General features: G+C 36.1%; 3 protein-coding genes across 3 annotated transcripts; 2 read left to right on the forward strand and 1 right to left on the reverse strand.

Annotated features, from left to right (window-relative positions):
- The first annotated feature begins 2555 nt into the window (after positions 1–2555).
- LOC109078014 (LYR motif-containing protein 4-like) lies at positions 2556–3457 on the forward strand. Its single transcript, XM_019093330.2, has 3 exons — positions 2556–2716; positions 2975–3095; positions 3249–3457. The coding sequence occupies exons 1-3, from the start codon at positions 2586–2588 to the stop codon at positions 3309–3311; spliced, it is 315 nt and encodes a 104-aa protein (XP_018948875.1). The 5' UTR covers positions 2556–2585; the 3' UTR covers positions 3312–3457.
- A 2372-nt stretch (positions 3458–5829) lies between these two features.
- On the forward strand, positions 5830–10092 carry LOC109078015 (ribonuclease P protein subunit p40-like). The gene is made up of 8 exons (XM_019093331.2): positions 5830–6062; positions 6164–6308; positions 6415–6483; positions 7018–7113; positions 7218–7343; positions 7431–7629; positions 7754–7888; positions 9829–10092. The coding sequence occupies exons 1-8, from the start codon at positions 5946–5948 to the stop codon at positions 10025–10027; spliced, it is 1086 nt and encodes a 361-aa protein (XP_018948876.1). The 5' UTR covers positions 5830–5945; the 3' UTR covers positions 10028–10092.
- Positions 10093–11225: 1133 nt separating this feature from the next.
- Positions 11226–26242, reverse strand: LOC109077981 (chromodomain Y-like protein). The gene is made up of 7 exons (XM_042772956.1): positions 25866–26242; positions 18423–19206; positions 16927–17189; positions 15446–15618; positions 15123–15332; positions 13054–13198; positions 11226–12639 (listed from the first exon to the last, which is right to left on the reverse strand). The coding sequence occupies exons 1-7, from the start codon at positions 25890–25892 to the stop codon at positions 12481–12483; spliced, it is 1761 nt and encodes a 586-aa protein (XP_042628890.1). The 5' UTR covers positions 25893–26242; the 3' UTR covers positions 11226–12480.
- Between the last annotated feature and the right edge of the window lie 575 nt (positions 26243–26817).

The following is a 26817-nucleotide window of genomic DNA, read 5'->3' on the forward strand; positions in this document are numbered from 1 at the left end:
AGTCCTTTTGAAGCTTTTTCTATGACATAGTTTATATTTTGATTAATGATGTTTGAGTTTTCCATGTGCAAATACTACGTGTCTGCAGTTAAGTGACACAACGTGACAACCTTGAAGATGCATTTGGTTATAATTATATAAATCCATGTCTTAACTGAGCTAAGATTAGGCGTTTTATGTATTTATTTATATATATATATTCCCACATGCTGCATATTTTGCATTTTTTTTTTGTGTGAAAACGACTTGCTTTATCAGGTATTAAAGAAACAATAAATATATAAACAAATGCATAATTTATTAAAGATTATGCTTCCATTCTTTGATAAGAACTTTACTAACTTTTCAAAACATTTAGCCTACCTTCAGGCATTATAACTTCTTGAACTTTGTATAAGCTAGTTAACTGGTATATAGGCTAGTGCATTTGACTGATGTATAGATGTGTCTCAAAAACAGTTAACTAGTTAACTTCAGTAGTTTAAATAGCTTTTACTGGGATAACTCTTATACCTGAGAGGTGTGCATTGGGTCTGTGAGTTTGTGTTTGTTCTGCCACTAGAGAGCAGTCTCTGCATCACCTTATGTAATCACAGGAGAATGACCTTGTGTTGGTATACTAAGCAATGTTTCTGACCCACAGTGACCTGGAGAACTGCCTCTGGCTTACATAGTGTCCTGCACAAAACTCCATGTTCCTTTGTATTAACACGATTATTTTTTTTCTTTCTCTTCTTCTTTTTTTACGTTTTTATTTTCTCTATTGTTTCTTTTAGAAATTTCTTTAAGAAATGCTTAATGAAATGTAAAGCGTTTGGTGTAAATAGAATGGAAGTTGCGAATTTACGATCTCGAAATTAAAAACTGAAAAAGAGACAAGGTAGGCTAATACAAAATAATGCTGATAGTTCAAGTAGCTACAGCTATCATGTACAGCTCATATCTGTGTTGTAATAAGTGTGAGCGTGTGTTTATGCACGTATGGATGTTGCTATTATTTGTAATACCTTTGTATGAGCATGTGTTGGGAAACATGATTCCAGTAACTTTACACACAATAAGCCTTACCATTTTGAAAACAGTGCCATCTGATGGCAAATTATATGTACTGCTTATCAATGGCCTTATAGCAAGCAAAACACACTTTTTATTTTTTTTTGTTTTTATTTATATATTTGGTAATGCTATTAGATTATCTGTGTTTTATCTATCTATCTATCTATCTATCTATCTATCTATCTATCTATCTATCTATCTATCTATCTATCTATCTCTTTAATTGTCCATATTATAACTGAATTTCAATTACAATTTCAAAGTAAATGTGTGGTTAATAAATAAAATAAATTGGTGTGAAAAATTAAGAAAAATAGTAAATAAATTATATTAGTAACAAGAGAACGTATTTTTCAAATGCACTTTATGGTGTCTTATCTGTGACGATTAATGTTCCCTGCTCAGCCTTGAATGGTACATGATTGCTTGATGGTTTTTCCTTGGGAAGTGTTCATCTGTTTGGGGAGGGGGGAACGCCGCACGCTGCTCAGAAAATACAGAGACCCTAATATAAGCAGGATTTATGGTGAAGCATCAGCAATCAACATTAACTGCATCACATACAATCAAATGAATTGTCTCTGTATGTGCAAGATCCAGAGCAGAAACTAAGTGACTCAAAAGTGATTAATAATTTAGTGACTCCTCCATACTCAAGACAGCATCATGAACACAGTGAACCACTCATCGCTCATTTGAGATGATCACTTGGCATATTTTTGGCAGCAGAACTAGATTTCCAGGAGAACATTACAAGCTTGTATATAAAATGTCTTCTTACATAAAAATTATTGTATGTTTTACAAGTAAATACTATTTTAGTTCTACTTCAAAATTTCATGTTTAATTCAGAGTGTTACTTGCCATTCTTTGTAATGATTTGTAGAATTTACTAGCAATTTCTGAGTAAAAATTATTTCTAATTGCTAATTGTATTCTGGCTCTATTGTATTCTTAGAAAACAAGTACTGAACCATATTCCCATGATTTAAATATAGTTTTAAAAAACATTCACCTTTGAAAATCTAGTTGATAAGACCAGATGGTTAATTGTACATGTCATAAAAGTTTAGTATAAACCATGGAAATGCCACTGATGAATATCATTATGTGAAATATTTAAGGTGTTGTCAGAGGTATCTGAGGAGAGTCAGAATGTGCTCTTTACAAACAACTGCTGTCTAGAGCAAGAAGACCATGTAACACACACCGTCTTACTGTGAAAATATCAGCTCTATGTAGCTACCTGCGAAGTCTCTAGTTACCAGTGTAAATGTATGTAAAGACCTTCAAACAATGAATCGTGTCTCCATTCTTCAGTGCCTCTTAAATTTATCATCACTTTTTTTATATGCAAAATATTGAAATAGAGTTACAGCTCTAAAATCAGTGTCATGTAGAAGGCCATTTTACTGTCACGTCTTCAGTTCTGTGGGCTCCTGTTAATAATGCAGGATGCTGTGTGAGTAAATGGGACAGGCGGTATAGCTCCTATGCCAACTTCTTCTGACACTAGATGGCAATGTTTCATGCGCAACTCAACGCAACGCGAGAAGAACTACACTGAACTCAACATGGCTTCGTGCAGCAGGACTCAAGTGATCTCGCTCTACAGGATGCTTGTGAAAGAGAGTAAAAAATTCTCCTCATATAATTACAGGTACGTTTTTACTATTCACTGTGAAAAATAGACTGTGCAAAAGTTAAATATATAACGTACATTCTTGCATTCTGTTTTTGTCTCGTTTTATCACGTTTAGTTATAAAGTATTACAAAACTACTAATAAAACCAGTTATTTAAATGATAAGCGCTTATGCATATATGTAAATAACGCATGCCTTTTTAATTCGTTTTAGATTGAAACCATTATATACCATCTACTGATTATTTACTATAAAAATACTGCTTGTTTTCAGAACATACGCACTTCGCAGAGTGAAAGATGGCTTCAGGGAGAACCTTCATGTTGACAACCCCAAAACACTGGATATGCTCATAAATCAAGCTAGAGAGAACCTGGCCGTCATTAAGAGACAGGCAAGCAATGCCAGCTTTGTTTAATATTCCAGTATGATTTTTATGGCCGACGAATGGCCTGATTCAAATGTCATAATATTTTAGAGTTGCTAATAATTAATATTACATTTAATGTTCTATATCTAAGACCGTATCACTTATCTTTTCTCACAGGTTTCCATTGGCCATCTGTATTCTGCTCAGAGGACTGTTGTTGAAAAAGAGCCTCATTTATAAATGTCTTAAGCAGCAAAATTTGTTATTAATGACAAATCTGTTTATCCTACGAGCTGCGCCACTAGTTGACCTTCTCTGTAAAATTGTATATGATAGTATACTGTAAATGTATGTTCATGTTAATAAAAGCAAATAGCCTATCTATATTTAAGCATGTAAACATTTTACCTACAATATGGTAGCAAGACTTAATTAAAATGTGTTCATTATGATTAAGACAAATGATCATGCAACTAAAAAGTCAGGTTCACTTTATTGAACTAAATTTCAGATTGTTGCACCAAGTAAATCCTTGGATTGTCAAGTAGTCGGAATCCTTAAAGTGTAGTTCTGTCCATCATTATTGTCCCAGTATTCCCCATGATCAGTCCGACAATACACTGCGAAATGCACCAATGAATCTTTGTCGAAACAGTGTGGCGTGTGCAAAATGAAGTCAAACTTTTCCCACTGTAGCACTTTTCCTTCATTCAGTCTTAATGCAGCTTGTAAATCTGAAAATGTCAGCCAGTTATTTAAAGTGTACCTGACCCCAACTTCTTTTGCGTTGCTCTGTATCACTCTGATCACACCCTTCACTCCCGAAGTGGTTATTGTGACACTCTCCAATGCGACTCCTAGGCGGCGTGACTTCATATCAAACTCCAGCAAACTAACAGGCATGTCAAAGGCTGGTAATAACCATGCTGAAGTCAGATCATCTCCATGTTGAAGCTGCTGGTTTGGAGGACGACTCTGGATTGTAGATGACTCATTGCATGTTTCATCTGTATCATCAGAGATGTCAAAGTGTCTGACATTTGCCAGGTTCAGCCCCATCATGTCTGCAAACTGGACTCTCTTTCCACGGACTACAGTCGGATGTTCCTTGTATGAGGAAGATTCATCGTGGTGTAGATCTACAGGCAGAGATTTGGCTCTTTGCCTGTCAGAATAAGCTGATGATTCTGGTTCAGACAGACACTCGGTCTCGTCCACAGTTTGTGTTTCCTCTGACTGGTCAGTGTCCATGTGCATTCATCATATCGGCCAATTCAGATGTAATTGAGGAGCAGAAAGTCTTTTAAATATAAGAACTGGACATGCAGACTTGCGTAAGAACGATTCTTGACAAATACTACGTGCACATGAGTTGCGTCACCGCAACGTCACATGTCTTTGCAAACAAATGGGTGATGTCTAATCAGCAAAAAATGACTTTTAAAAGCCAGAAACTTTTATGACATAATCTTAGTTATTTAATACGTTTATCAATAAATAAGATTTTACATTGTGCAACCAAGAGCATTTTAATTTAAGATATTTATTTTGACAAGTGACAAGATTTTTCCTCTTTAATTAATGCCATAAAATTCATATTATTTAGAGTAGCCCCCCATACCCCCCTCCCCCGTAGTTAGACTAAAATACATTTTATCATATAATAATAAACAAGAAGAACATTCAATCTTTAAAGTCAGATTTAGTTTTCTACTGTATGTAATCTGGTCTGTCAATCATTGTCTAGTGCAGAAACAGTATGACGTACTGCAGAGGGCTTGTGCGCACATGACAGAGAGCACATTTTTCCGCACATGTATCTGTTTACACTCTTCATCGCTGTCAGTGTTCAGTGCTGTCAGTTTAATAATTAATTATATTACGTTATTATTATTATTATTATTATTATTATTATTCTGTGTTAAGTTCTGTTTATGTTTAATTTAGTACAGTCTTCTTTTAATGAGATGGTTCACCCAAAAATTACAATTCTGTCGTCATTTCCCCGCCACGTTATTCAAAGCCTCTATGAGTTTCTTTGTTCTGGTGAAGGTATTTTGAAGAATGTTGTTAACTAAAGTGTTCGGTAACCGACATTCTTCAAAATATCTTCTTTCGTGTTCAACAGAAGAAAAACAAAACAACAACAACAAAACATAAAAGTTTGGAACAACCTGAGTTTGAGTAAATGATGACAATTTCTAACTATCACTTTAATGTTAGACGATCCTTTTGGAATGGTTCCAAATTATAATTAAATTACCTAACAATCCTTTAGGATTTGGGGACTTTTGACACTGGGGTTAACATATCCTATAAATAACAAAACGATAAAAGATAAAAGTTCTAAACCAATTTCATTGTGAATGTCTTACAAATTCCCTTTAAAAGGGGAATTGCTAGAGTTTTTTTTTAAAGACATAACACTGCAGCATAATTTAGTTAACCATTCTGTGTAATTGAGCAAGTCATTCTATTTTATTTTATTTTGTTTTATTTTATTTTTTGTTCTAAAATCGTTTCTAGTTTTGGTAGTAACTCAAGTAAGTTATTATTTACCCTCTTGGAACGTACAATTATAATACATCAAAATAACACACGTTTTTTTTTCTTTAAACAGATAAGGTAACATATCTGAACTGTTTTCTTATTTTTTGTAATTAAAAAAAGAACCAATTTACATACAAAATCGGCTTCTGAACAGTTTTTCTTCTTTTTTTTTTCCTGAACTGTTTTATGATCCTGCCGTGAGCAGGAACTGACGTCAAATGTTTGCGACAAAAGAAGTTGGTACCATTGTTTTTAAACATCAAGCAACGAGTTTTATGCTCGGTTGATGTCATAAAAATGTAAACATTGCGCATAGATGTCAAAATGTCGCCAGAGCTGGAGAAGTGTCCGAGAAGCCTGTTGGTGTGCGAGAAATCAAACTTCTTGAACGAAAAGTCTCGGCATGACTTCCACGTGTCGAAACACAACTTTAATTACAAAGTGAGTTTATGCATTAAACATTTGCTCGACATATTCATTTTACAACTCTGCTTAGATTGTATTTGGATAGCGATAGTTTCTCACAGGAAGTGTCTCCTCAGATCTCAGTGCTGATGCCTGAATGTGGGATGCTGCCTGCTAACATCAGCACAGTCATCAACAGCTTCAGCCACTATTATTTAGTGCGGGCTCTGCCTGTTCATGAACTACTGGAAGAAACGTTCCTGGAGTCTCTTGTAAAGAAGGGTACGAGGGGAAATATGCTATTGTCCATCTCTGGCATATTGCTTTTATTTTTTTTTTTTTTTTTGGTATTGAGTCAGATATTAAGATTGTTTATATTTGTACACAGGACACTTCTATGCGCTTTCTTACAACACCAAAATTGATGAAGATAATTCCATTGCACTTCTTTCCAGTGGTAAGCAAGATACTTTCACAGATAAACATCAGTGTTTGGTTCCTATAGCTGGTTGCATAAACAGCTTAGACTAGTCTTAAAAGATAGTCTTCCCTGCTGGAAATAAATAAATAAATAAATAAAACCAGGTAAACCAGCCTAAGCTTAAGAAGTGGCAATAAATAATTTAATAAATGATTGCTGGTAAGCTAGATAAAACCGACCAGCTTAGGCTGGTTTTAGATTTTTTATTTATTTATTTTTTTTCAGCAGGGTTCTCATTATTTCTGCAAGACTAGTCATAATTTATAAAAAAAAATTCATCTTGTTTTTTTATTTAAATATATTATTTTGATATATTAAAATGAATATACTTGCTAGTTGGTTTTATTAAAACATCTGCTAAGAGTCAATTCTGATAAGCACATTAGCATATAGATATGGACTAAAGGCCACAACATGTTGATTAAATGAGGTCTTTAAAGTTTTGAGCTGTAGTTGTAATCTCTGCATTTTAACCAAATATAAATATTCATTTAAAACTCTTCTTCCCAGGTCAGTTAATTTTGTCTCTAGATAAAGACACGTATGAACAGCTTGGTTTGGAGGGACGTCCATCTCTGTACAATCACAGAAAAGCCATGAGATTTGGTAAATCTCTATATTCGGAGTAGCTTTAATGCATGAAATGAAAGTGTTTTAATCTGTGAACATAAACACAAGTATCACAATTCTAAACTGTCTTTGTTTTGCAGTCGTGACTCTGGATCTCACCGACAAAAGCTTGAGCCCAGGCACCAAACGATACCAGCGGGTTCTGTCAAGTTTAAAGGACAGACTACCACTCAGATATGACTTTTTTTTCACTAAATACAACACAGGTTTGTCTTAAGTAGTACATAATCACCATCACTGGTCTTAACGCATTTTTAAATTGCCTTAGCTGTTTGTGTTCATGAATTTTTCAGGTGCAGATGAAGATAAGACTCTTAACAAGCTGTTGTCCCAGTACGCATACGAGGAGCACAAGCCTGCTGTTAGCCATCAGACCCTGAAAGAAATACCATGTCCCACACTTTACCCATCAGATATACAAGGAAAGACTCTGTCGTGTGACCCACATCACTTCTTGGAGTGGCTTGGAGCAGTTAACCTGGACATCAATTGGTGAGTGTGCTGAGGAATGATTAAAAAGTGTTAAATTCACAAAATCCAGTTGCTGTGTCATGCCACAAAAAAGGAGGTCTGTGTGTTTGACTTTATTTCTCAATTTAACTGTGTATGTTTTCAGTGAAAATGCCGCTGACAGTTTCCTGTCAACATATGTGTGTCCAGAGCCCCAGAGCTCTGTCAGTCAGGCCTTGCTGTGCACCGTTACTGGCTTTATCTCACCTGAGAATGTGTTTGCGCTGCTGAAAGAACTCAGGTGAGAGCCCAGCATTACTGTCGCATGCTGTAATGTGCAGAGACAACTACAAGTAAGCCATTTGTAGATTACTTTCCCCAGAAACACTGTGGCATGATCACAGCGTTGATTAAGATTATGTTCACAGTTCTGTGTGGTCATTTTTTGTGAAAAAGTGCCTTTAACTGTATTGAATGTGCACTTGTTGTGTACTTCAAATCTTAAAACTGTTTTTAAAAAAACTTAATTTAATAATAATAATAAAATAAAATGCCACTTAAAGAGTACACTTGCACTTTATTACTGTCAAAATAAAAGTATATTTTAAATCATTTAATAATCCTGCTGTCATCCTGTAAAGAAGTACACTAATTTTAATGTATTGATTAACATACTAAAGCACATGTAAAGTATTTGATTATATTTTTAACAGTAGTGTGTTATGCAAGATTATATTTAAAATCTATATATTTTAAATGGACAAACCTTCTCATATGTTACATATGTGTAATTACAAATATCTTTAACCACTGTACATGACCCAGAAAAACGGAATGTTTTTATCACAATGACATTTAAACAATCTTTTATAGAATTGTGCTCAGACTTCTCTTTTTGAGTTGAATTTTATATAATGTTTGTTTTTATAATATTGTATTCATGATCTGTTGTTGAATGTTTCATTTGTGTTTGCCATGTATTGGCCAATAAATCTGAGATGGTGATAAATTTAAAGGGATACTCCACCCCAAAATGAAAATTTTGTCATTAATCACTTACCCCCATGTCGTTCCATCCCGTAAAAGCTTCGTTCGTCTTCGGAACACAATTTAAGATATTTTGGATGAAAACCGGGAGGCTTGAGACTGTCCCATAGACTGCCAAGTAAAATACACTGTCAAGGTCAAGAAAAGTATGAAAGACATCGTCAGAATAGTCCATCTTTCATCATTGGTTCAACCGTAACATTATGAAGCAGCGAGAATACTTTTTGTATATGAAGAAAACAAAAATAATGACTTTATTCAACAACAGTCTCCTCTGTGTCTCTCCACATCACCGTAGTGCCATTTTGGAGAACATCTGCTGAACTCAAGCAGCTTACGCTCTTCTGTGTCAGCCACGCTGCACGGATGCGCTGTTTTTGTTCAAATCAAAGCATAAATACACATAGTAAACATATCCTTGTGGCGCAGCTGACACAGTATAGCATACACAGTTTGTGTTCAGCGGATGTTCTCTAAAATGGCGTTACGCTGATTTAGAGAGACACAGAGGAGAGGAATTGTTGAATAAAGTCATTATTTTTGTTTTCTTCACGTACAAAAAGTATTCTCGTCGCTTCATAACGTTACGATTGAACCACTGATGGCAGATGGACTATTCTGACGATGCTTTTCATACTTTTCTGGACCTTGACACTTATTTATTTGGCAGTCTATGGGACAGTCACAAGCCTCCTGGTTTTCATCCAAAATATCTTAAATTGTGTTCCGAAAACGAACAAAGCTTTTACGGGTTTGGAATGACATGGGGGTAAGTGAATAATGACAAAATTAACTTTATGGGGTGGAGTATCCCTTTAAGTATGACATGCATGTTTAAATAGATGTCATTACAGTATATTTTAGTTTTTGAAATGCTTGTCAGTACATTTAATACACTTTATATTTCATAAGACAACAGAAATAAAAATGAGATTACAAAGATGCACGTATAAAGTCCTCCCTTAGTGGGTCAAAAAAAGCCCTTTAAAGTTCAGCTAATTGTTTCATATCATTTTCAATTAGAATACATTTTTATTTAATTGCAATTAAGTGTCTGAAAACTTTCAGTCTGCACTTATATAATATTTAAATATATTAAGTAATATTTCCATAATACATACTCTTTCTAGAAGTATGCTAAAGTGTACTTGTGAAACTTACAAGCTATTTATTTTTCTACTCTGAATCATCCAGGCAGTATTTCGATGAACCAAGGTTTACACCATGGGTTTCCCTCACTGTGCATGGATTCATGGATAGTCCTGTGTCGTGGGGAGCCACAGAGCATCGATTCCTCAAAGGTGGCGAAAACTTCTACAATTTTGTTTGCTTCAAGAATCAGGACTACTGGTTACACATGGCTACCGGAGCGCAAGACGGCTGCCCTCCCTAAAACATTTGATGTTTTTTTTTCATGTGACTTTATAATGTAAAATACAAACATAAATGTAAAATGTATGCCGTTGTTTCAAGTTTTTTTTATTAAAATTAAATTATAAGAGGACAAGAGTAAGTAAAAAAAAAAAATAAGACCTGTAAGAAAGAAAATATGTATGTATAATAAAGTAGTATTTGGAAAAGAAGTTTTTATAGTTGTTTCATTTTTGGAAAAGTCATTTATAATCTTTACAGATTGTACAATTTATGGCATTTAGTATGTCAACTATAAGAAATAAGCCTTGCCATTATATATATAAAATAATCTAATTTGGCCAGCATTTAAAACTAAACGCAGATCACATATGTACAGCTATGCTGAAAGTCAGAAAATGCTGACTTTTGTCAGTGAAGTGACTGGAACAGAGTTATTTTTTCCTCCGGTATAGAGTCAGCAATGTTTTACATCAAACTACAACACCCTGTACACACAACTCAAAAGACATCCATACTAGAGAGAAGGTTGGGATCAAAAAAAAAAAAAAAACATTTCAGACATTGCAAAGCTGCATTAGGAAAATCAGGATGTGTTTCTGTTTTTTGTCTTTTAGGGTTATAAGCAAATATTGAAAGTTAATTATCACAAATCAAACTAGTTTCACTGACACCAGTTTATATCAGTTTAGTTCTCCAATTAAAATAATAACTGACCGGAAGCATTCAATAGGTATAACAGAAAGAATCGAAACAATTTCCACAATCATAAATATAATTTCGTAAACAAGAATTCGTTTTACAAAATCATTTGGGAAGATAAAACATACACAACCATCTGTTAATCCATGTTAAGGAACCACTTCAGCAAACTATCTATGGTCAATAAATACTGAATACAATTAAAAACATATATTAGTTTCACATTTTATTTCCGGGGCTGAGCTGATTCATTTTTCCTGTAAAGTATTTGTCAAACAGACCAATCACAAGCAAAAAGTTTGAAGTGGAGTAAGAAATAGTGCATAGATGTAGCATGAGGTTTTGAAAATAACTACAATTTGAACAGAACGCTTCACTGTTTAAAAAAAAAAATCTAAATATGGATTTTGAGAGGTAGGACTTCGCAAAGTCATTTTTTTTATGCAATTTTTTTTTCTGTGGACCGTCTCAACCCATTTTCTGACTCCAAGCCCATCCATGTTATAAAAAAATTGTAATGAAAGAAAGCCATTCTATTTAATAACAGTGCATACTAGCAAGTCACTACAGATGTTCGGGGTGGATTTCAGTAGAATCTTCCCTTAGCGATGGTTCCAGGGCTCTTCTGATGATACAGCAGTCCAGTCTGTTTGAACCAGCAGAAACAAAAGGATGCAGATGATTTAAAACACCAGCATCCTTTATGGACTCACGAGGAACACACCCCATTCAATTACATAATGTCATAAGTTATTAAATTAGAATTATTGTGTCAACAACATTTACATCAAAATTATTTGGTGGCATGTTACTCCAAAGCAAACAGTTTGTATGCCAAGAACATACAAATGAAATTCGAAGTAGAAAACTTTTAAAATGAAGCCAGCAAAACGTACAAAATGTAACTTTGATACAAATAACTGTTAATTCCCACTAAGCCAGCATCTTGCAAATCCACATGTACTTAAGTATTCATTTTGTTCACTTGATCGTTATCATGCAAGTCGGAAATTCAATGTGCTTTTCCTTTAATGCATTAGTAGCTTTAAACTCTATTTAACAGCACTGATACTAAATGGTGTAATTTTTATTGGCTTCAATGTCTGCTCTTCTTGATTTAACTGTATCCATTCATAAAAATTACTTCAAAGGGCTGGCCGATATAAATGCCAGCAAGATTTGCCTGAATATTCGAGGTGAACGAGGCTTGAGATGCCTTATAGTTGCTGAATAAATAAAGTACCGACTGAAGAAAAGCCTGCTACTAACTAAAGACTTGATTCTAATTACAGTCTGTTAGTGTAGCGATAACCAAACTAAGACGAGCGCAAAATTCAACTCATTCAAATCTCACGCATCCCTTTCTTAAATTACACTGACATTATCCATCTTTTCTCAATCAGCCTGCATAGGTGGTGCTTCGAAAAGTAGCCCAAATCTGTGACAAAGCAATTCATTACTTTAGTCCTGATACAAGAGATTGAGCAGAAAGATGACAGGAATTTACATATATCAAGGCAATTTGTCCTTCTGCACAGTGCAAGATTTATCACAACTTTGCATTAAAGTCATTATCAAGTGTTGCAGAATGAGACTAGGAAAAGGAAATACGTCCTGGACGAAGATGAAGTGCGGGTTTGACCACGCCAGTCTTTCTCTTTTAGGGAGTTCCATCATAATCCTACTAAAAAAGTAACCACTGGCAAACTTTGTTTAAATAACATCAGGCACTTGAGGATGGAGGTTGTGACACCCGTAGGACATTTAACTGACTTAGAATTCATCGATTTTCTTCTGGAGATATTGAAGTATGGAGTCCATGCCCTGAGGAGAGCCCCAGACCCTCTTAAGTGCCTCACATTCCCTCTCGTTGGCCTGCTCCAGGGCGGCCCGGTTAATGTTCCTCACCAGTGCTTTGGACTCACGTAGAACCTTCAGTGTTTCCGGCAGCGTCACCATGACAAATAAAATGAGGGGCACAAAATAAGGAAGAAAAGGAAAAGAAGGCACATGATTTATGGATGTGGATGCATTGTGAATTTGTACAGAAGTGAACTGTTAACTGTAACTGCATTTTAACAAAAAATAAATCTATAAAATGACGTACTAATATTTCAAAATCTTCACAGGTCTAAAAGAAGGGTTTAAAAGTGTCACAGTTAAGGAATAAGCTTATTTCCAATTTCTTTCTAGAAAGACTTTGAGGATCAAATGCACATGACCTACAATGAGAGGCCATTAAAGAAAAAAAAAATGGTATGAAAGGTGGAGGGGAATGTGTAGATGTATGCGCTAAGAAAATGTGACAAGAAAAAAATAAAACAAACAAATGAAAAAATGACTTACAACTGAATTACAAGATACTAGCTCCTTAATACGGGCCATGACTTCCTGTGTGAAGGTCCCTGGCCACAGAACCTGGGACACGAGTCCTTTGGCACAAGCCTCCTGAGCTGTCAACTTCCTCCCACTCAGTAGCATTTCATTAGCCTACATTGATACATGACAGGAGAGAAACAAGAAATCAGAATGAAGAGGCAATGAGAAAAGTGTACACTGATTCACTGCACCTGTCTCACCTCTCTTTAGTCCAATATTACTGACTCTCTTTCTTATGTATTAGTATTTTATTAGTCATTTAGAATTTTGTTGTGCTGGGTGTGTGTTCGTTGCGGTGTGTGTGTGTGTTCATGGTGTGTGGCGCACTTTTTATGCTGTGGTGCCCGGGGAGCAGTTGGGGGTTTGGTGCCTTGCTCAAGGGCACCTCAGTCGAGGTATTGCCGGCCAAACAAGTCAAACTCTCTAACCATTAGGCCACGACTTCCCCATTTTTTTTCTTTTTTTTATGTATATATATATATATATATATCACGGTTTACAAAAATATTAAACAGCACGACTGTTTTTAACACTGATAATAATAAGAAATGTTCCTTGAGCAGCAAATCAGCATATTAGAATGATTTCTGAAGGATCATGTGACCCTGAAGACTGGAGTAATGATGCTGAAAATTCAGCTTTGGAATAAATCACATTTTAAAATATATTAAAATAGTAAAAGACACTTTTAATTGTAGTAATATTTCCCCCCAAAAAATGTTTTACTGTATTTTTGAACAAATAAATGCAGAGACTTTTATATTTATACATACTTATTTTTATATTTACACATTTACATTTTTACATTTACATTTATGCATTTAGCAGAAGCTTTTATCCAAAGCGACAATTTTTACCTAACATGTGTTCCCTGGGAATCGAACCCACAACCTTTAGCGCTGCTAATGCAATGCTCTACCACTGAGCCACAGGAACACTATACATCTCTATATATATACACTACAAACTAGTGCTGTCAAAATTAGTGTTAACCCAGGCAATACATTTTTTTCAGTTTAACATGTTAAAAATATTTAACGCAATCAATGCGATTACGATCCCATCAAACAGGATATTTTCAGACATGCACTCAAACTTCACCTCAGCGTCAGGCGCAAGTCAAACGAGTGGAGAAAAGGTACAGGTGACGAGGAGCTTCAGTAGAACAACAGTGAACTGCGGTCAGATGAGATGTTGTCAGGCCATATGTAGGTAAAATTTAATTTTCCTTTCCTGTCCGCTGTTTTACTGTGCTCTTAGCAGTGGTTTTCAAAAGTCCCTCATCTAACACACCGGATTCAACTCATCAGCTCATTAGAGACTTAAAGACCTGAAGAGAGTCAGAAAAGTTAAAGAGTTGTGGAAAAATACGATGTGTGTCAGATGTCAGATATTGAAGCTGATGATGTGGTTGTTGTGGTGATAGTGAAAAAACAGTAAATCAATAACTTTGGTAGCTTTATGGATTCATCTGTATTTTGAATTTAGTGTTTGATAAATGTACTCAATTTCTGTACATTTCCTTCTTGCTGAAGGGTACAAATATGACATTTATTGTAATGGGTTTATGTGAAGATTGTTTTAAGTTCACTTAAATTAGAAGTTTAGAAGTCTAATAAATGTTAAAATTGATAGCTCTCAATGTTGAATGGCTATAGTCAATGGTTAAATATTGGGGGGGGGGGGGGGCAATTTCATAGAGACATCAGAAGTACTGGTTTCACTGATACTCACCTTAAATCATAAAAAGAAGCCATTAAACAAATATTAAAATAGTTTCTACAATAATTTTAAGATTGAATGTGAAATTATTGCAATATAAAAGTATATTAAAAACTTTAATGTTAGGTGGGATTAATCCCGATTAAATTTTTTTTTTAAATGTGCGATTAATTAGTTTAAGATTTTTATTTTTATTTATTTTTTTTAAATCAATTGACAGCACTAATACAAACCTATAAATGTCCTGGAAGTAAATATGTTTAATATTAAAGTATAGGAAGCTCTTGTAGAGGCATATTATTGTTGTGGTAGTAGATGAGTTTAATATGATGAGAGGGAATGTTACAGAGGAGCAGGCGTCTGGGGTTTGGCCAAAGATTGTGTAAGGAGTCTGGAACCAAGCCTTCTCATTGGCCCAGATGACATCACACAGGGGCAAGATAGAAGCTCCAAGCCCAATAGCAGGCCCATTCACTGCAGCAATGATGGGCTTCTTGAACTGGATGAATGTGTTGACGAAAGTTCTGAAGACAACAGAAGAAACATTGGTTTATTTATAGCTACTATTACAAAACAGTTCACTGAAATATGGTAGTAAAATAGCAGTCAAAATATTTCTGTCTCAATCATTTTTTACCTGATTGTCTCTGCCATTTTGATGCTTTCTTTTTTCCTATCATCCGTGAGCCGCCTAATAAAGTAGATGAAGTCAAGGCCAAAGCAGAAGACGTTTCCCACGGCACTCAATAGAACAAGTTTACTGTCATCAGCTGCAGCTGTGGCCATGGCACTCTGAACCTCTTTCATTACCTGAAAACCATTTGAATGACGTTATATCACTTCAGAGTGGGGTGGGTAGAATGACCAATAACACAGAATGAGTCATTTCATACGTGATGGAAATCTAGTCAATGCAGATAGATGCATCAAAACAAACTGACTTCCGTTACATGTGCCTTTCTTCGTCACAGTCTGGAAATAACATTATGGGCCGTATTTTAACAATCTAAGCGCATGGTCTAAAGCGCACAGCGCAAGTGCACTTAGCCCTGTTGAAAAAAAAAAAAACAGCATATGCTAGTTACGTATGTTCTGAAGCATGACTGCTGGTTTGAGCTGGTTTAAGCTGGTCATATGCTGGTCCTGAGCAGCTAAGGACCAGCTTAAACCAGCTCAAACCAGCAGTCATGCTTCAAAACATACCTAACCAGCACATTCTGTTTTTTTCAACAGGGAGGATGTGTCCGAATCCACTTTCACTAGTTGAACGGCGGGGAAAATGGTTGGCGCGCCATGCACATGGTCCAAAAGGGTTGTACCTATTCTCTTAATGAGTCATGGGTGTGTTTTGGGTTTTACATGCAATAAACCAATCAGAGTCTCATCTCCCATTCACTTTAAAAGCCAGTTGCGCTTGCGCCATGGCGGATTCGCTATTTACATGGCTAATTTGCAAGAGCAAAAACTGAACGCTTCTCTAGAGAGAAAAGGTTAAAGCAGACCATCTATGGGGGCACAATAATAATCTTTTACATTGTAATCCTTTCACTTTTAATATTTGGCATGTTTGTGCGCTGCGTGCCCTGTGTGTGTAATAAGCAGAGCGTACACACGTTGTTCACCCACCTATAGGGGCATAGTACTAACACGCTCTTTAATTAACAAAAAAAATAATAATATTGTGCCACTGACTTTAGACCAGGTTTCAGTTGGTCAAAGATGCAGTCTATTTCAGTTGCCTTAAAATAGCAATGAGCCAACAATGCGCCTGAACACAACTCGTTTTCAGACCAGTGCGCCCATGAGTGCACAAATGGGTGGAAATTCATTTGCTATATAAAAAACGCGGCGCAGTACATGAAAATGATAACTGCGTTGGGCTGAAACTGGCAAAAAACACCTGCCGCTGCTCTGGGTCTTTTATGTTTATTGTATGGCATCAGATGTTTTTATTTCTAGCATCATACCACCTGGCCTTAATTCAGAGGATGAGGTGTCAAACTATAAAAAGCAATGAGTGAAATATCAGGATACTTAAAAATAGTCAAAACTATTTTTGTGCATTTTAAACAAAGTCAAATCAACATGAGTTATTTCTAACATGCAATATATACTCACGTCAGGATTCAGCGAGTTGTTCTCAGAGGTCTTCGTAGAAAACAGAATGTGTGTAAAACCATCTTGTTTCTTAACTACAATGTCCCTGTAGCGGTAAGCACTCTCAGTTTGACGAACACTGACGCGCAGACGCTTGTCGAAAGTTGCACGGTCCTCAAAACGCCTTTTGCCTGTCAGCCCTGAGCTGCTCATCCCTCCTGCTGCACCACTCTGTGTAATGGCTGTTCCATTTGCAGATGAGGCCTCTATGAGGGTAGTCACTCCTATGAAACAACATCAAAAGCATAAATTAATAAATAAAATACATAAATATTATAGTAGTAATAATCTCATGTGTATTGTATATATACGTGAGTATACATGTAAACTTATGTATATACATAAATATTTACATATAAAAATAATCAAATGATTATTTTAAATATGTAAATATTTATGTATTTGGGAATACTTTGTTATTAGTTTAATTTATCTGAATCCACACTATTGTTTAAAAAATGTTGGGGTCAGTAAGATTGCATTATGCATTAAAGAAGGTATTAAATTGATCAAAAGTGACAACAATGACATTTATAATATTACAAAAGATTTCTATTTCAAATAGATGCTGTTCTTTCAAACCTCATATTCATCAAAGAATTTTGAAAAAAAAAAGTATCACAATTTCCACAACTGTTCTCAACATTGATAAGAATGTTTTTAGAGAACCAATCAGCATATTAGAATGATTTCTGAAGGATCATGTGACACTGAAGACTGGAGTAATGCTGCTGATTCAGCTTTACCATCACAGGAGTACATTACATTTTAAAGTATATATAAAAAAGTAAAGTTATTTAAAATTGCAATAATATTTCAAAGTACTACTGATTACATGTATTCTGATCAAATACAGTAAATGCATTCTTGGTGAGCATGAAAGACTTAATTCGTAGACATTTAAAAAAAATCTCACCAACCCCAAACTTTTGAACAGTGTGTATATATTATGGATGCAAAAACATGGCCTGAAATTAATCCAATTTAGTCCAAGTCATCTGCATATGAAAAGGCTGCACAAGTACCAAAATTAATTATTACAATCATTACCAGTTAGACCTAATACTACATTTTATAAGTGGCATAAACATCAGGGTGTGATTATTTCCTTCTGTTATACAAAGAGTAAAATCAAGACCATTGCAAGTTAATTTTGATGGAAAACTAGCTTCTTCATATTCGAGAAAACAGAGTATACAGCTTTTGAAAAAACTCCAGGAGGTACCCTCAAAAATACTTGATGTTCTGCAGCAACACATTTGCTTTCATTTATCAAGTGCTTGTTTATTAGTGTTTATTGTGTTGTTACATGACTGTAAACACACAATCCATTAAATTATACGAGTATGGCTGTAAGCAAATTTAGTGGAGCTTCCAGTCCTGGAACAGAAACCCTCTCTGCTAAACCTCATAAGAATGTATTATAATGTTCTCAGTACAAGTCAAGATGACTCTACCTTTCCCGTTTAACGTGCGGACGGCAGCAGGGGTGATGGGAATCTGTGGTGGCGGAAGGGTCGTTTGCGTCCTGGGCCTTGTGCCCATACGAGCCCGTTCCTCTCCCGGTACACGTACAGCTCCGGGGGGTTTCTCCAGCAAGGCCACTTCAGGGGGCACAGCATCTGGCTCTTGGCCTCCCTGCTCCAGACTGTGTGCCGCCTCACTGGGAGACTCCTCTGTGTCAGTGCGGCTGTTCATTGGGCTCTTGGGCACTAGGATTTTGATGCCAGATTTAGCCAGGTCCATACTACGCCGCAGCGCACTCACAGTGGGAGCAGCTGTCAGCGCTGCCGCCGGAGCCGTGTCAGTGACTGTGCTCATCACGGCAGTGCCGCTGCCGATGCTACTCACGCCAGCCGAACGCTTACTCTTCGCATCGCTGTTGTGCGGAGAATGTTGTGCTGGCTGAAGCCGTTTTGTGGAGGGTGTGCTCGGGGTGGGTGGAGAGGTCTTCGCTGTGCTAGGACTCGCTGAGGACTGCTGAGGCCTGCTGATTTGTTTGCGGGCGTTGATACTAGTGTTGCCTCCGGCTGTGCTGGGAGAGCTGCGTGTGGAACGAAGTAAACTTCCATCTTTCTGCTTCTCGCTGCGTTGCCGATTAAATTCATGGATGAACTCGACACAGCTGGACAGGTGATTCTCCGGCTCCCAGGTGTCTCCCTCAAAGCCGTAGCCTCTCCAGCGGACCAGGTACTCAGTCTTGCCCTTTTTGTTCTTACGTTTGCCTACTATTCTCTCCACCTAAAGAGGGGCATGCAGATAAAGCATGGCTTAGTGAAATTTATGTAAAACAATATGTTGGAAAGATTGAAAAACTTAAGAAAAGGATTCACTAGTAAAAGTTAGCTTGTTATGAAGGAAATGGCAATTTCTATCAATATACATTTTCAGGACTGAAATTGGCCAGCAAGGAGGTATAGTTTCATGATTATTAAATGTTGGTGCAGAGATATGGAGGATGGTCATATAGTTTGCAATTAATATTTAACATCACCCTTTCTATATATGGTTTATTGGCTGTGTATCACTTAACCCTCATGTTGTGTGACGGTCCATGTGTTCAGAATTTTATTTTTCCTGAAAATGCTAATTAATGTTATTGCATTAACTAAAACTGACTAAAATGTACTGACTTAGCTCACACAGGGTTAAACAACTTACCAAAAATGTATAATTTTTGTACTTTTTTTTTTTTTTTCTGTCATCAATTACCCTCATGTCATTCCAAACTTTTTTATGAGAAATTCTGGGAGGTTTTCTGTATAATGTGGTTACAATAAAAGGCAACTGGAGGTTTCAAGCTTCACAAAATGGAAGCAAAAGCAAAATTAAAGCATCATAAAAGTGGTGACAGAACTTATTAAAAATAATAAGCAATGTCCTAAGAAGCCATATGATATCTTTTTGTGATGAACAGACTAGGGATGGGCATTTTTCAAAAATATTGTATTTGAATATTGATGTTATTTTTTAATAATTAAGATTTCGTCATGATTTCTGAACAAGCTAATGGTTAGGCACGGTTTTCTTTTGGTTGAAAACGTGTGTAAAAAAAAAAAAAAAAACATTCCACCGTTACTCCAGTCTAAAGTGTCACATGATCCTTCAGAAATCATTCTAATATGCTGATTTATTATCAGTGCTGGAAACTGCCGCTTAATATTGTTTTTGGAACCTGTGATACTTTTTTTTTCAGGATTCTTTGATGAATAAAAAGTTAAAAAGAAGAGCATTTATTTTAAATAGATGTCTTTTTTTATTTTAAATAGGTATTATTAAAATTTTGGGGTGTGTTTAATTTTTTTTGTTTCTTTTCTTTTTTTTTTTGAAAATAAAAACTTTTATTCAGCAATGACGTGTTAAATTGATAAGTGATAGCAAAGATTTATATTGTTAGAAAAGATTTATACTTTGAATAAATGCTGTTCTTTTTTACTTTTTATTTATCAAAAAATCCTGAAAAGGTATCGCTGTTTCCAAAAAAAATAAATATTTGGCAGCACAACTGTTGCCAACACCGATAAATCTAATAATAAATCAGCACATTTACTGACACTTCAAAAGTACTTTTGGAGCAGTGTAATGGAGTTTTGGTTGTTTGTGATTCAACTTTGCATCACAGAAATAAATTATATTTTAAAGTATATTAAAATAGAAACCATTATTTTATATTGTAATAACATTTTGTAAGATTACTGTTTTTTTTTCTGTATTTTTGATCAAATAAATGCAACCTTAATGAGCATAAGAGACTTCTTTAAAAAACATGACAAGTCTTACTGATCCAAACCTTTGAGGGGTAGTGTATATGTGTGTGTACATGTATATCTGGGCTCCAAACAAAAAAATAGAGTAAGGAGGCATTGGCTCCTATAAGAATAAAACTTAGGTGGCAAATAATTTTTTTTTGAGGGTTTGTTTGTATGTGTGTGTATTTGATGGGTTACTTGCCGCTTGAACTGAGGCGCTAAAACGATCGCGCCTGCTACATTAAAGAGTGCCAAAAAAATGTATTTATTGTTTGTATTTCGTTATGAATTTTTAATAATTTTAAAGCTGATACTTTGTTTATTAAAAACTAACAATGCACAAAGCTTTTTGCAATTATTGGACAGCAGGTGCGCTTCAAATAATGAAGTTCACACATTAACAGAACACAGCTAAGATCTTGTTAAGAAGAAGCCATATTAAAGATTATAAACGAGAATTGTTAATGATATTGCCAATATCCACACAGCTGACAGCTTCACCTGTTGTAGTTTGTTCAAGCACAAAACAGATGCTGCTTTTCTTCACTTTTTAATTCTTACGTCTCCGTCTAGACATGAGCCGGTATGAGATTTTGACTGTATGATAACCTTAAGCAAAAATATCACGGTTTCACATATTGTTGTTACAGCTCTGAAATGTGTTCTTTTTAAATGACTGTCGGAAAGGAACGCTGAATGTGAAGTGTACCCGGGCCTTAAGTTCGGCCATCCTACACACACGTGACTGAGCGCTCGCTCGCTCGCACCAACAGGAGGAGGGGGGGGTCAGTGTTATTCTCTACACTGCACTCAGCCTGAGGGATTCCTGCTCTTTCAGTCTCTGAGGAGACATGGAGAACAGCGCATACTGCAGGAATGGTATAATGGAAAATATTAGTGGTTTTGAAACCGTGACATTTTCAAATCGTGGTATACCTTGAAACCGGTAATCAGCCCATGCCTATCTCCGTCATTTCGATCTGAGCTGTGTTTATCAGGTGTGTCAGCACTGCTGTGTGGCAGAGATGAGGACTGTTTGAAACTCTTTTTTCCGCTAAAACTTTGATGTGCATCATCTCTGTTTTATACGTGAACATATCAGATGATGTGATCACAAAACAATCAGGAAAAAAGGCATTACATGCAAATTTTTAAGTTATAACATGTTGATGTGTAGGCCTAGTCACCAGTGGAGAAGTCATTAAATGCTTATTTTTAAATTTAATATTTTTGGTCGCAAATGCAACCGTTTTATTCGCAGTTTGGAGCCCTGAGCGGATTATCATTTATATGCCACTCTGATTGCAGTTGCTACATGCGAATACACTGCAGGCTCACTCTCGCTCAAATCCAAGGTAATTCAGCAACACTATCAACACTTACATGTTTCATTGAAGAAAATACATTGTTATCAGATAAAACGCATGCACAGGTTACTTTACTTCCTGAACAATGAAGCATTTTGAGTGCTGTTGAGTGGATCTTAAACAGCTCAGATTGGCCATTGTGTTCATGTGTTCAACAGATATGTCTGTGAGATAGTTGGTTAATAATAAATATATATGTCTGTGATCTGATTGTTTTGCTTGTCTGTTTCATTGTTAAAATAATACAAGCCTGAAGGTGTATAATAACATGCTTGGTTATCAACATATAGCAGCATCAATTAAGACCGGAACATACAAAAAGGTACACTACATGCAATATTACACCAGTCATGGCCAATCAAATACAGTGGATATTTCTGAATAAACATATAAAATTCAAACGCATTATTATTACTTAACATAGAGTTCTCATGTCGACCCAGGTTTTACTCTGGAGTGCACTGGCTTTTGAGTGCACCAGAAAACAGCGTCTTGTTTAGAAGCACCCGTGAGCACCGGAGCTGCGGATCTGATGTATCACGGTATTGTTTCAATAAGACTTTGCTGCATGCCAGCATGTTATTGTATGTAACACAACGTTGCGTCACGTTAGAAAGTGAATGACGATTGGTCATTTTACTGTCTGTCAGGTGCTGGCTCCACTGAGTGGCTTGTCGTAAAAAGGAAGCATAGGCCTAAATGCACAATATGGTGTCATAATCCATTTTGAAAAACATTGGCCACACGGAAAGACTTATCGGCTGATCAAACCTGCCAATCTAAAGGAAACGCTGTGTATGGCATTTGAGCTAATTTGTAAATTACCATAGACTTATAGTCTAAATAAAACAATTTGCAACTATTACTGTTATTAGACTTGTATACAAAACAAGTGTGCGTAGATTGCGTGATGTCACGTGCACTACCACCGGTGGCAGTAGACGGGTTGTCAAAGCAACCCTCACTGCATTCTCTGTCGCATATCAACCGATTTGAATCGCCACATATTTTAATCGATTTTCAACCGGCTCGCGGTTAATCGTTACATCCCTACACTACAGTATTTTGAGATTCAAATCTCTTCTGTAGCATTTGGAAAACCGTTTACAGATCCATGTAGTCTAACTTAAGTTCTGGTGAAGTATCTCTATTTTCTTCCCATCAGTCTGTAATTCATATATGCGACCCTGGACCACAAAACTTAAGTCTTAAGTCGCTGGGGTACATTTGTAGCAATAGCTAAAAATACATTGTATGGGTCAAAATTGTTGATTTTTCTTTTATGCCAAAAATCATTAGGATATTAAGTAAAGATCATGTTCCATTAATATATTTTGTAAATTTCCTACTGTAAATATATGAAAACTTGATTTTTGATTAGTATTATGCATTGCTAAGAACTTCATTTGGACAACTTTAAAGGCGAATTAATTTTTTTGCACCCTCAGATTCCAGATTTTCAAATAGTTGTATCTCGGCCAAATATTGTCCTATCTTAACAAACCACACATCAGTGGAAAGCTTATTTATTCAGCTTTGAATAAATTTCGAAAAATTTACCCTTATGACTGGTTTTGTGGTCCAGGGTCACATATGTTACAAGTTGTAAATGTACGGTGTAGCTCTTGTTCCTTTTATCACATTGGAAGTGCGATTTCGGTCCTAAATTTGTTAATCAGATCATTCTTTTGTCATGGCAGCATCTCAAAACACTACAACAATCATGCTGAAATGTTTAAAACACCATCTATCAGTTTTATTGAACAACATAAATAATTAAGCACCAAAATGCCCTTGGGATGCACATACAGTTTTAGTGATTTGGTTCATTTACCATAAGGGCAAAGTTCTCCAGCTCATGAGAGAGTCAAAATTATCCATGTTTCTGGAAATATTTTTCCCCATATTTTTCCCGAATGGGATTTCAGAACAATTTTCAATAAAGATGACAATCAAACCAGAAACAATGGTACAGTAAGACGATTGACTTAATGTTTTTAATTATACACATAACTATTTCACTTATTTGAATACTGCAAAATATCATTCTACAATTATATGCTCAGCTCAATTATGTTATTTGCAATGCTTTATAGTAGCGGGTGGTCGCTGCTGAGGTCATCTTCTCATTTCCATGGTAACAATGACTTCTCTGATTGCTGGATTTCTCTTATAATTTATGTGTAGTGTAGCTCTTTAGTGGAAATTAATTCATTAAAATTTTAAAAAGGTTTGGATCACACTAACTTGCAGAGACTACAGAAGCATACACCACTGCTAACAAGCTTGGCAGGTCTGTCTATAAAGATGAATATGTTATCGCTAACTGAGAAAATGGATGGGATGTTTCATCCAGAACCTTTGCGTTCTATAATGTTTACACTTCCATACACTTGGATTAAACACACAACATTCTAAACTATTTTTCATGACTTTCTTTTTTTCTTTCTGAGGCTGTTGGCAGCATATCCCGGTAAAAGAAATAAAGACCTTATTATTTCCTCACTCATCATCAGGTAAAAAGTAGGTAGAGAACAGAAGACTAGACAAAACAGATTTTGCACCAGCACCATCCTTTTAGTTTTAAGATTATGCATGAGTCAAAATTTGGGGTGCAAAGAGTTGAAAAGAAACAATTTGCCCAAGCAACATCCAAAAAGCACCATACGTTTGAAAACACATGGAAATGGATCATGACTAAGAGTTCTGGTATAGTCAGCTGAATGGACAGTATTATCAAGGTGTTTAAAAATGGGGACATTATTCACACAAGTATTTATAAAATAATCAAACATGATTAAATAAATCTGTTCTCTTTGTCTCAACTTTCTAACGCCTTTGATCAAATTGATGAATTTATCCCAATACACACCTCAACTCTAATCTCATATGTAGTCCTTAGTATCTAAATATTCATCTGACCAATCCTCAATACATGATGCAACCATTTTTGACATAATTCAGAGGACTGATGTGACTGAATGCTTCAAGTACATTCATGCAGTATAAACATGCAATATGTACTGATCACCCCAAAGACTCTCCATCATAACACCAGTTTAAAAGGCTGATAACTGATATATCGCTGTGAATAACTTAAATCATACTTCAGTCATTAGATTGAATGTCAATCCATCAAGCGTCACTGCACTCTTTATGGGAAATGATACGCCATGTTCAGACTGCTTACTGTAATTAATAATAACACCAGCCCCCAAACTTGAGAATGATTGGAAATTTAAACCAAGCAAAGGCGATCAAAACACAACAGTGCTGGATGGCTAGTTCTGAACCAAGCAGGTTGAACGCTCTGCAGATGAAGCTAAAGTCCTGCTGGAAAGAGGGCGAAACAAAGTTCCCGCAGAGCTGAATACAACATACTGGACGGCGTTGACTTTCAGCTGTCCTGTTGTATCCATCACACCCCAAAAACCTCCTGGTTAGCAGCTAGCTTGATGAAATATCACTCTCCAAAGTGCCCTTCCTTCCCTCCCCCGCCTCATCCACTGCCTCCACCAGCATCTCTCCACACTAAACTCCGCAAACTAACAACCGTGACGACAATGGCTCCACACTACCCCGAGCTACTAGTTTATTTTGTTAGCATGCGACCCTAGCGACGTAGTTTTAACTAGTATTATAGCGAGTAAGTCGGTTGTTAAGACTATTCGCTAGTGCAGTCCACACGAGCCTCGGGACGCGTCGTATATGTGCAACTTACACGCAAATATAATCGATTAACTGCGTCTAAACGGACACGAACGGTAAAATCGCCGACATTCACCTCGTAGAGTTCCTCCGTAGCCATCATGTCACGATAATCTTCAACGTTGTGGCAATCCGTGAGGATTGTAGACACTTTTTTCCTCCAGTTGCAGTTGTCTTTTTTTTGGCCTCTCCTCCTTTTTCAGTTGGTCGGGTGAGATGTGCTTGACCCGCACCGAGGATCTCTTTGCGGTCTAGTTCTCGCACTCAACGTCTATCCGACAACATTATAGTTAGAATAACGCGTTTCATTCCCGATTAAGTCCAAACGAGTACTTTTGTCGGTCCAGGCGGCAATTTCAGAGAGCGTTGCCGTAAACTAGTCTGTAGGCAGTGCTGATTACTCGCTCGCCTGCTCTCAGCTCTCCCACCACACAGGAAGTCTCAATCGAACGCAGATCACAGTCAAGATGAGTTTGCACTGCCTGCAGCCCTCGTGATAGGGCTGTGGACAACGGTCATCCGTGTTTTGTAAATCTTTATCGATGTTGATTTTGAGTGTAGGTCTAATGGAACTTAAGTGACCTAAGTCCGCAATAGTTCAAACGATAATTCATAGCGTTAAGTGCCAGGTGAGTGTAGTCCATGACTCAGTCTAAAACATTTCCATGAATGCCAAGTTCTCCATGTGTTGTGCACGCACGTGAAGGTTTTTACATTTTACTGATGCAAATGACTTCTTTTGTTACTATTCTTACATGTTTAATACTAGAGATAATTAAAGTATATATATATTTTAGCAATATGGAAACCCCAAATCAAGATGTTAATTGTTTTTAAATTTATATGATGTCAAGTTAGGGTTTAAAAGATGGCAAAATTCCGCTCTGAACATTAAGTAAGGGATAATGTACAGTCGTTATATTGAAACCAACCCGACAGGATGATTGGCCTCACTGTAACTCAGCTACAATAAATAAATGAAATAATGTTTTTTTTTTTTTTTTTGTTTTTTTGAAATTGTGGTTGTT

Source organism: Cyprinus carpio, chromosome A2 (genome assembly GCF_018340385.1).
Source record: "Cyprinus carpio isolate SPL01 chromosome A2, ASM1834038v1, whole genome shotgun sequence".
NCBI classification, from domain to species: domain Eukaryota; kingdom Metazoa; phylum Chordata; class Actinopteri; order Cypriniformes; family Cyprinidae; genus Cyprinus; species Cyprinus carpio.

Coding starts and splice junctions, on each gene's coding strand:
- LOC109078015 (XM_019093331.2), top strand. CDS start 5,946: ATGTCGCCAGAGCTGGAGAAGTGTCCGAGAAGCCTGTTGGTGTGCGAG. Junction 6,063..6,163: donor AACACAACTTTAATTACAAA/GTGAGTTTATGC, acceptor GTGTCTCCTCAG/ATCTCAGTGCTGATGCCTGA. Junction 6,484..7,017: donor CATTGCACTTCTTTCCAGTG/GTAAGCAAGATA, acceptor TCTTCTTCCCAG/GTCAGTTAATTTTGTCTCTA.
- LOC109078014 (XM_019093330.2), top strand. CDS start 2,586: ATGCGCAACTCAACGCAACGCGAGAAGAACTACACTGAACTCAACATG. Junction 2,717..2,974: donor TTCTCCTCATATAATTACAG/GTACGTTTTTAC, acceptor GCTTGTTTTCAG/AACATACGCACTTCGCAGAG. Junction 3,096..3,248: donor TGGCCGTCATTAAGAGACAG/GCAAGCAATGCC, acceptor CTTTTCTCACAG/GTTTCCATTGGCCATCTGTA.
- LOC109077981 (XM_042772956.1), bottom strand. CDS start 25,892: ATGATGGCTACGGAGGAACTCTACGAG. Junction 19,207..25,865: donor CTACGGAGGAACTCTACGAG/GTGAATGTCGGC, acceptor GCCCCTCTTTAG/GTGGAGAGAATAGTAGGCAA. Junction 13,199..15,122: donor CTCATCATATTAAACTCATC/TACTACCACAAC, acceptor TGTATCAATGTA/GGCTAATGAAATGCTACTGA.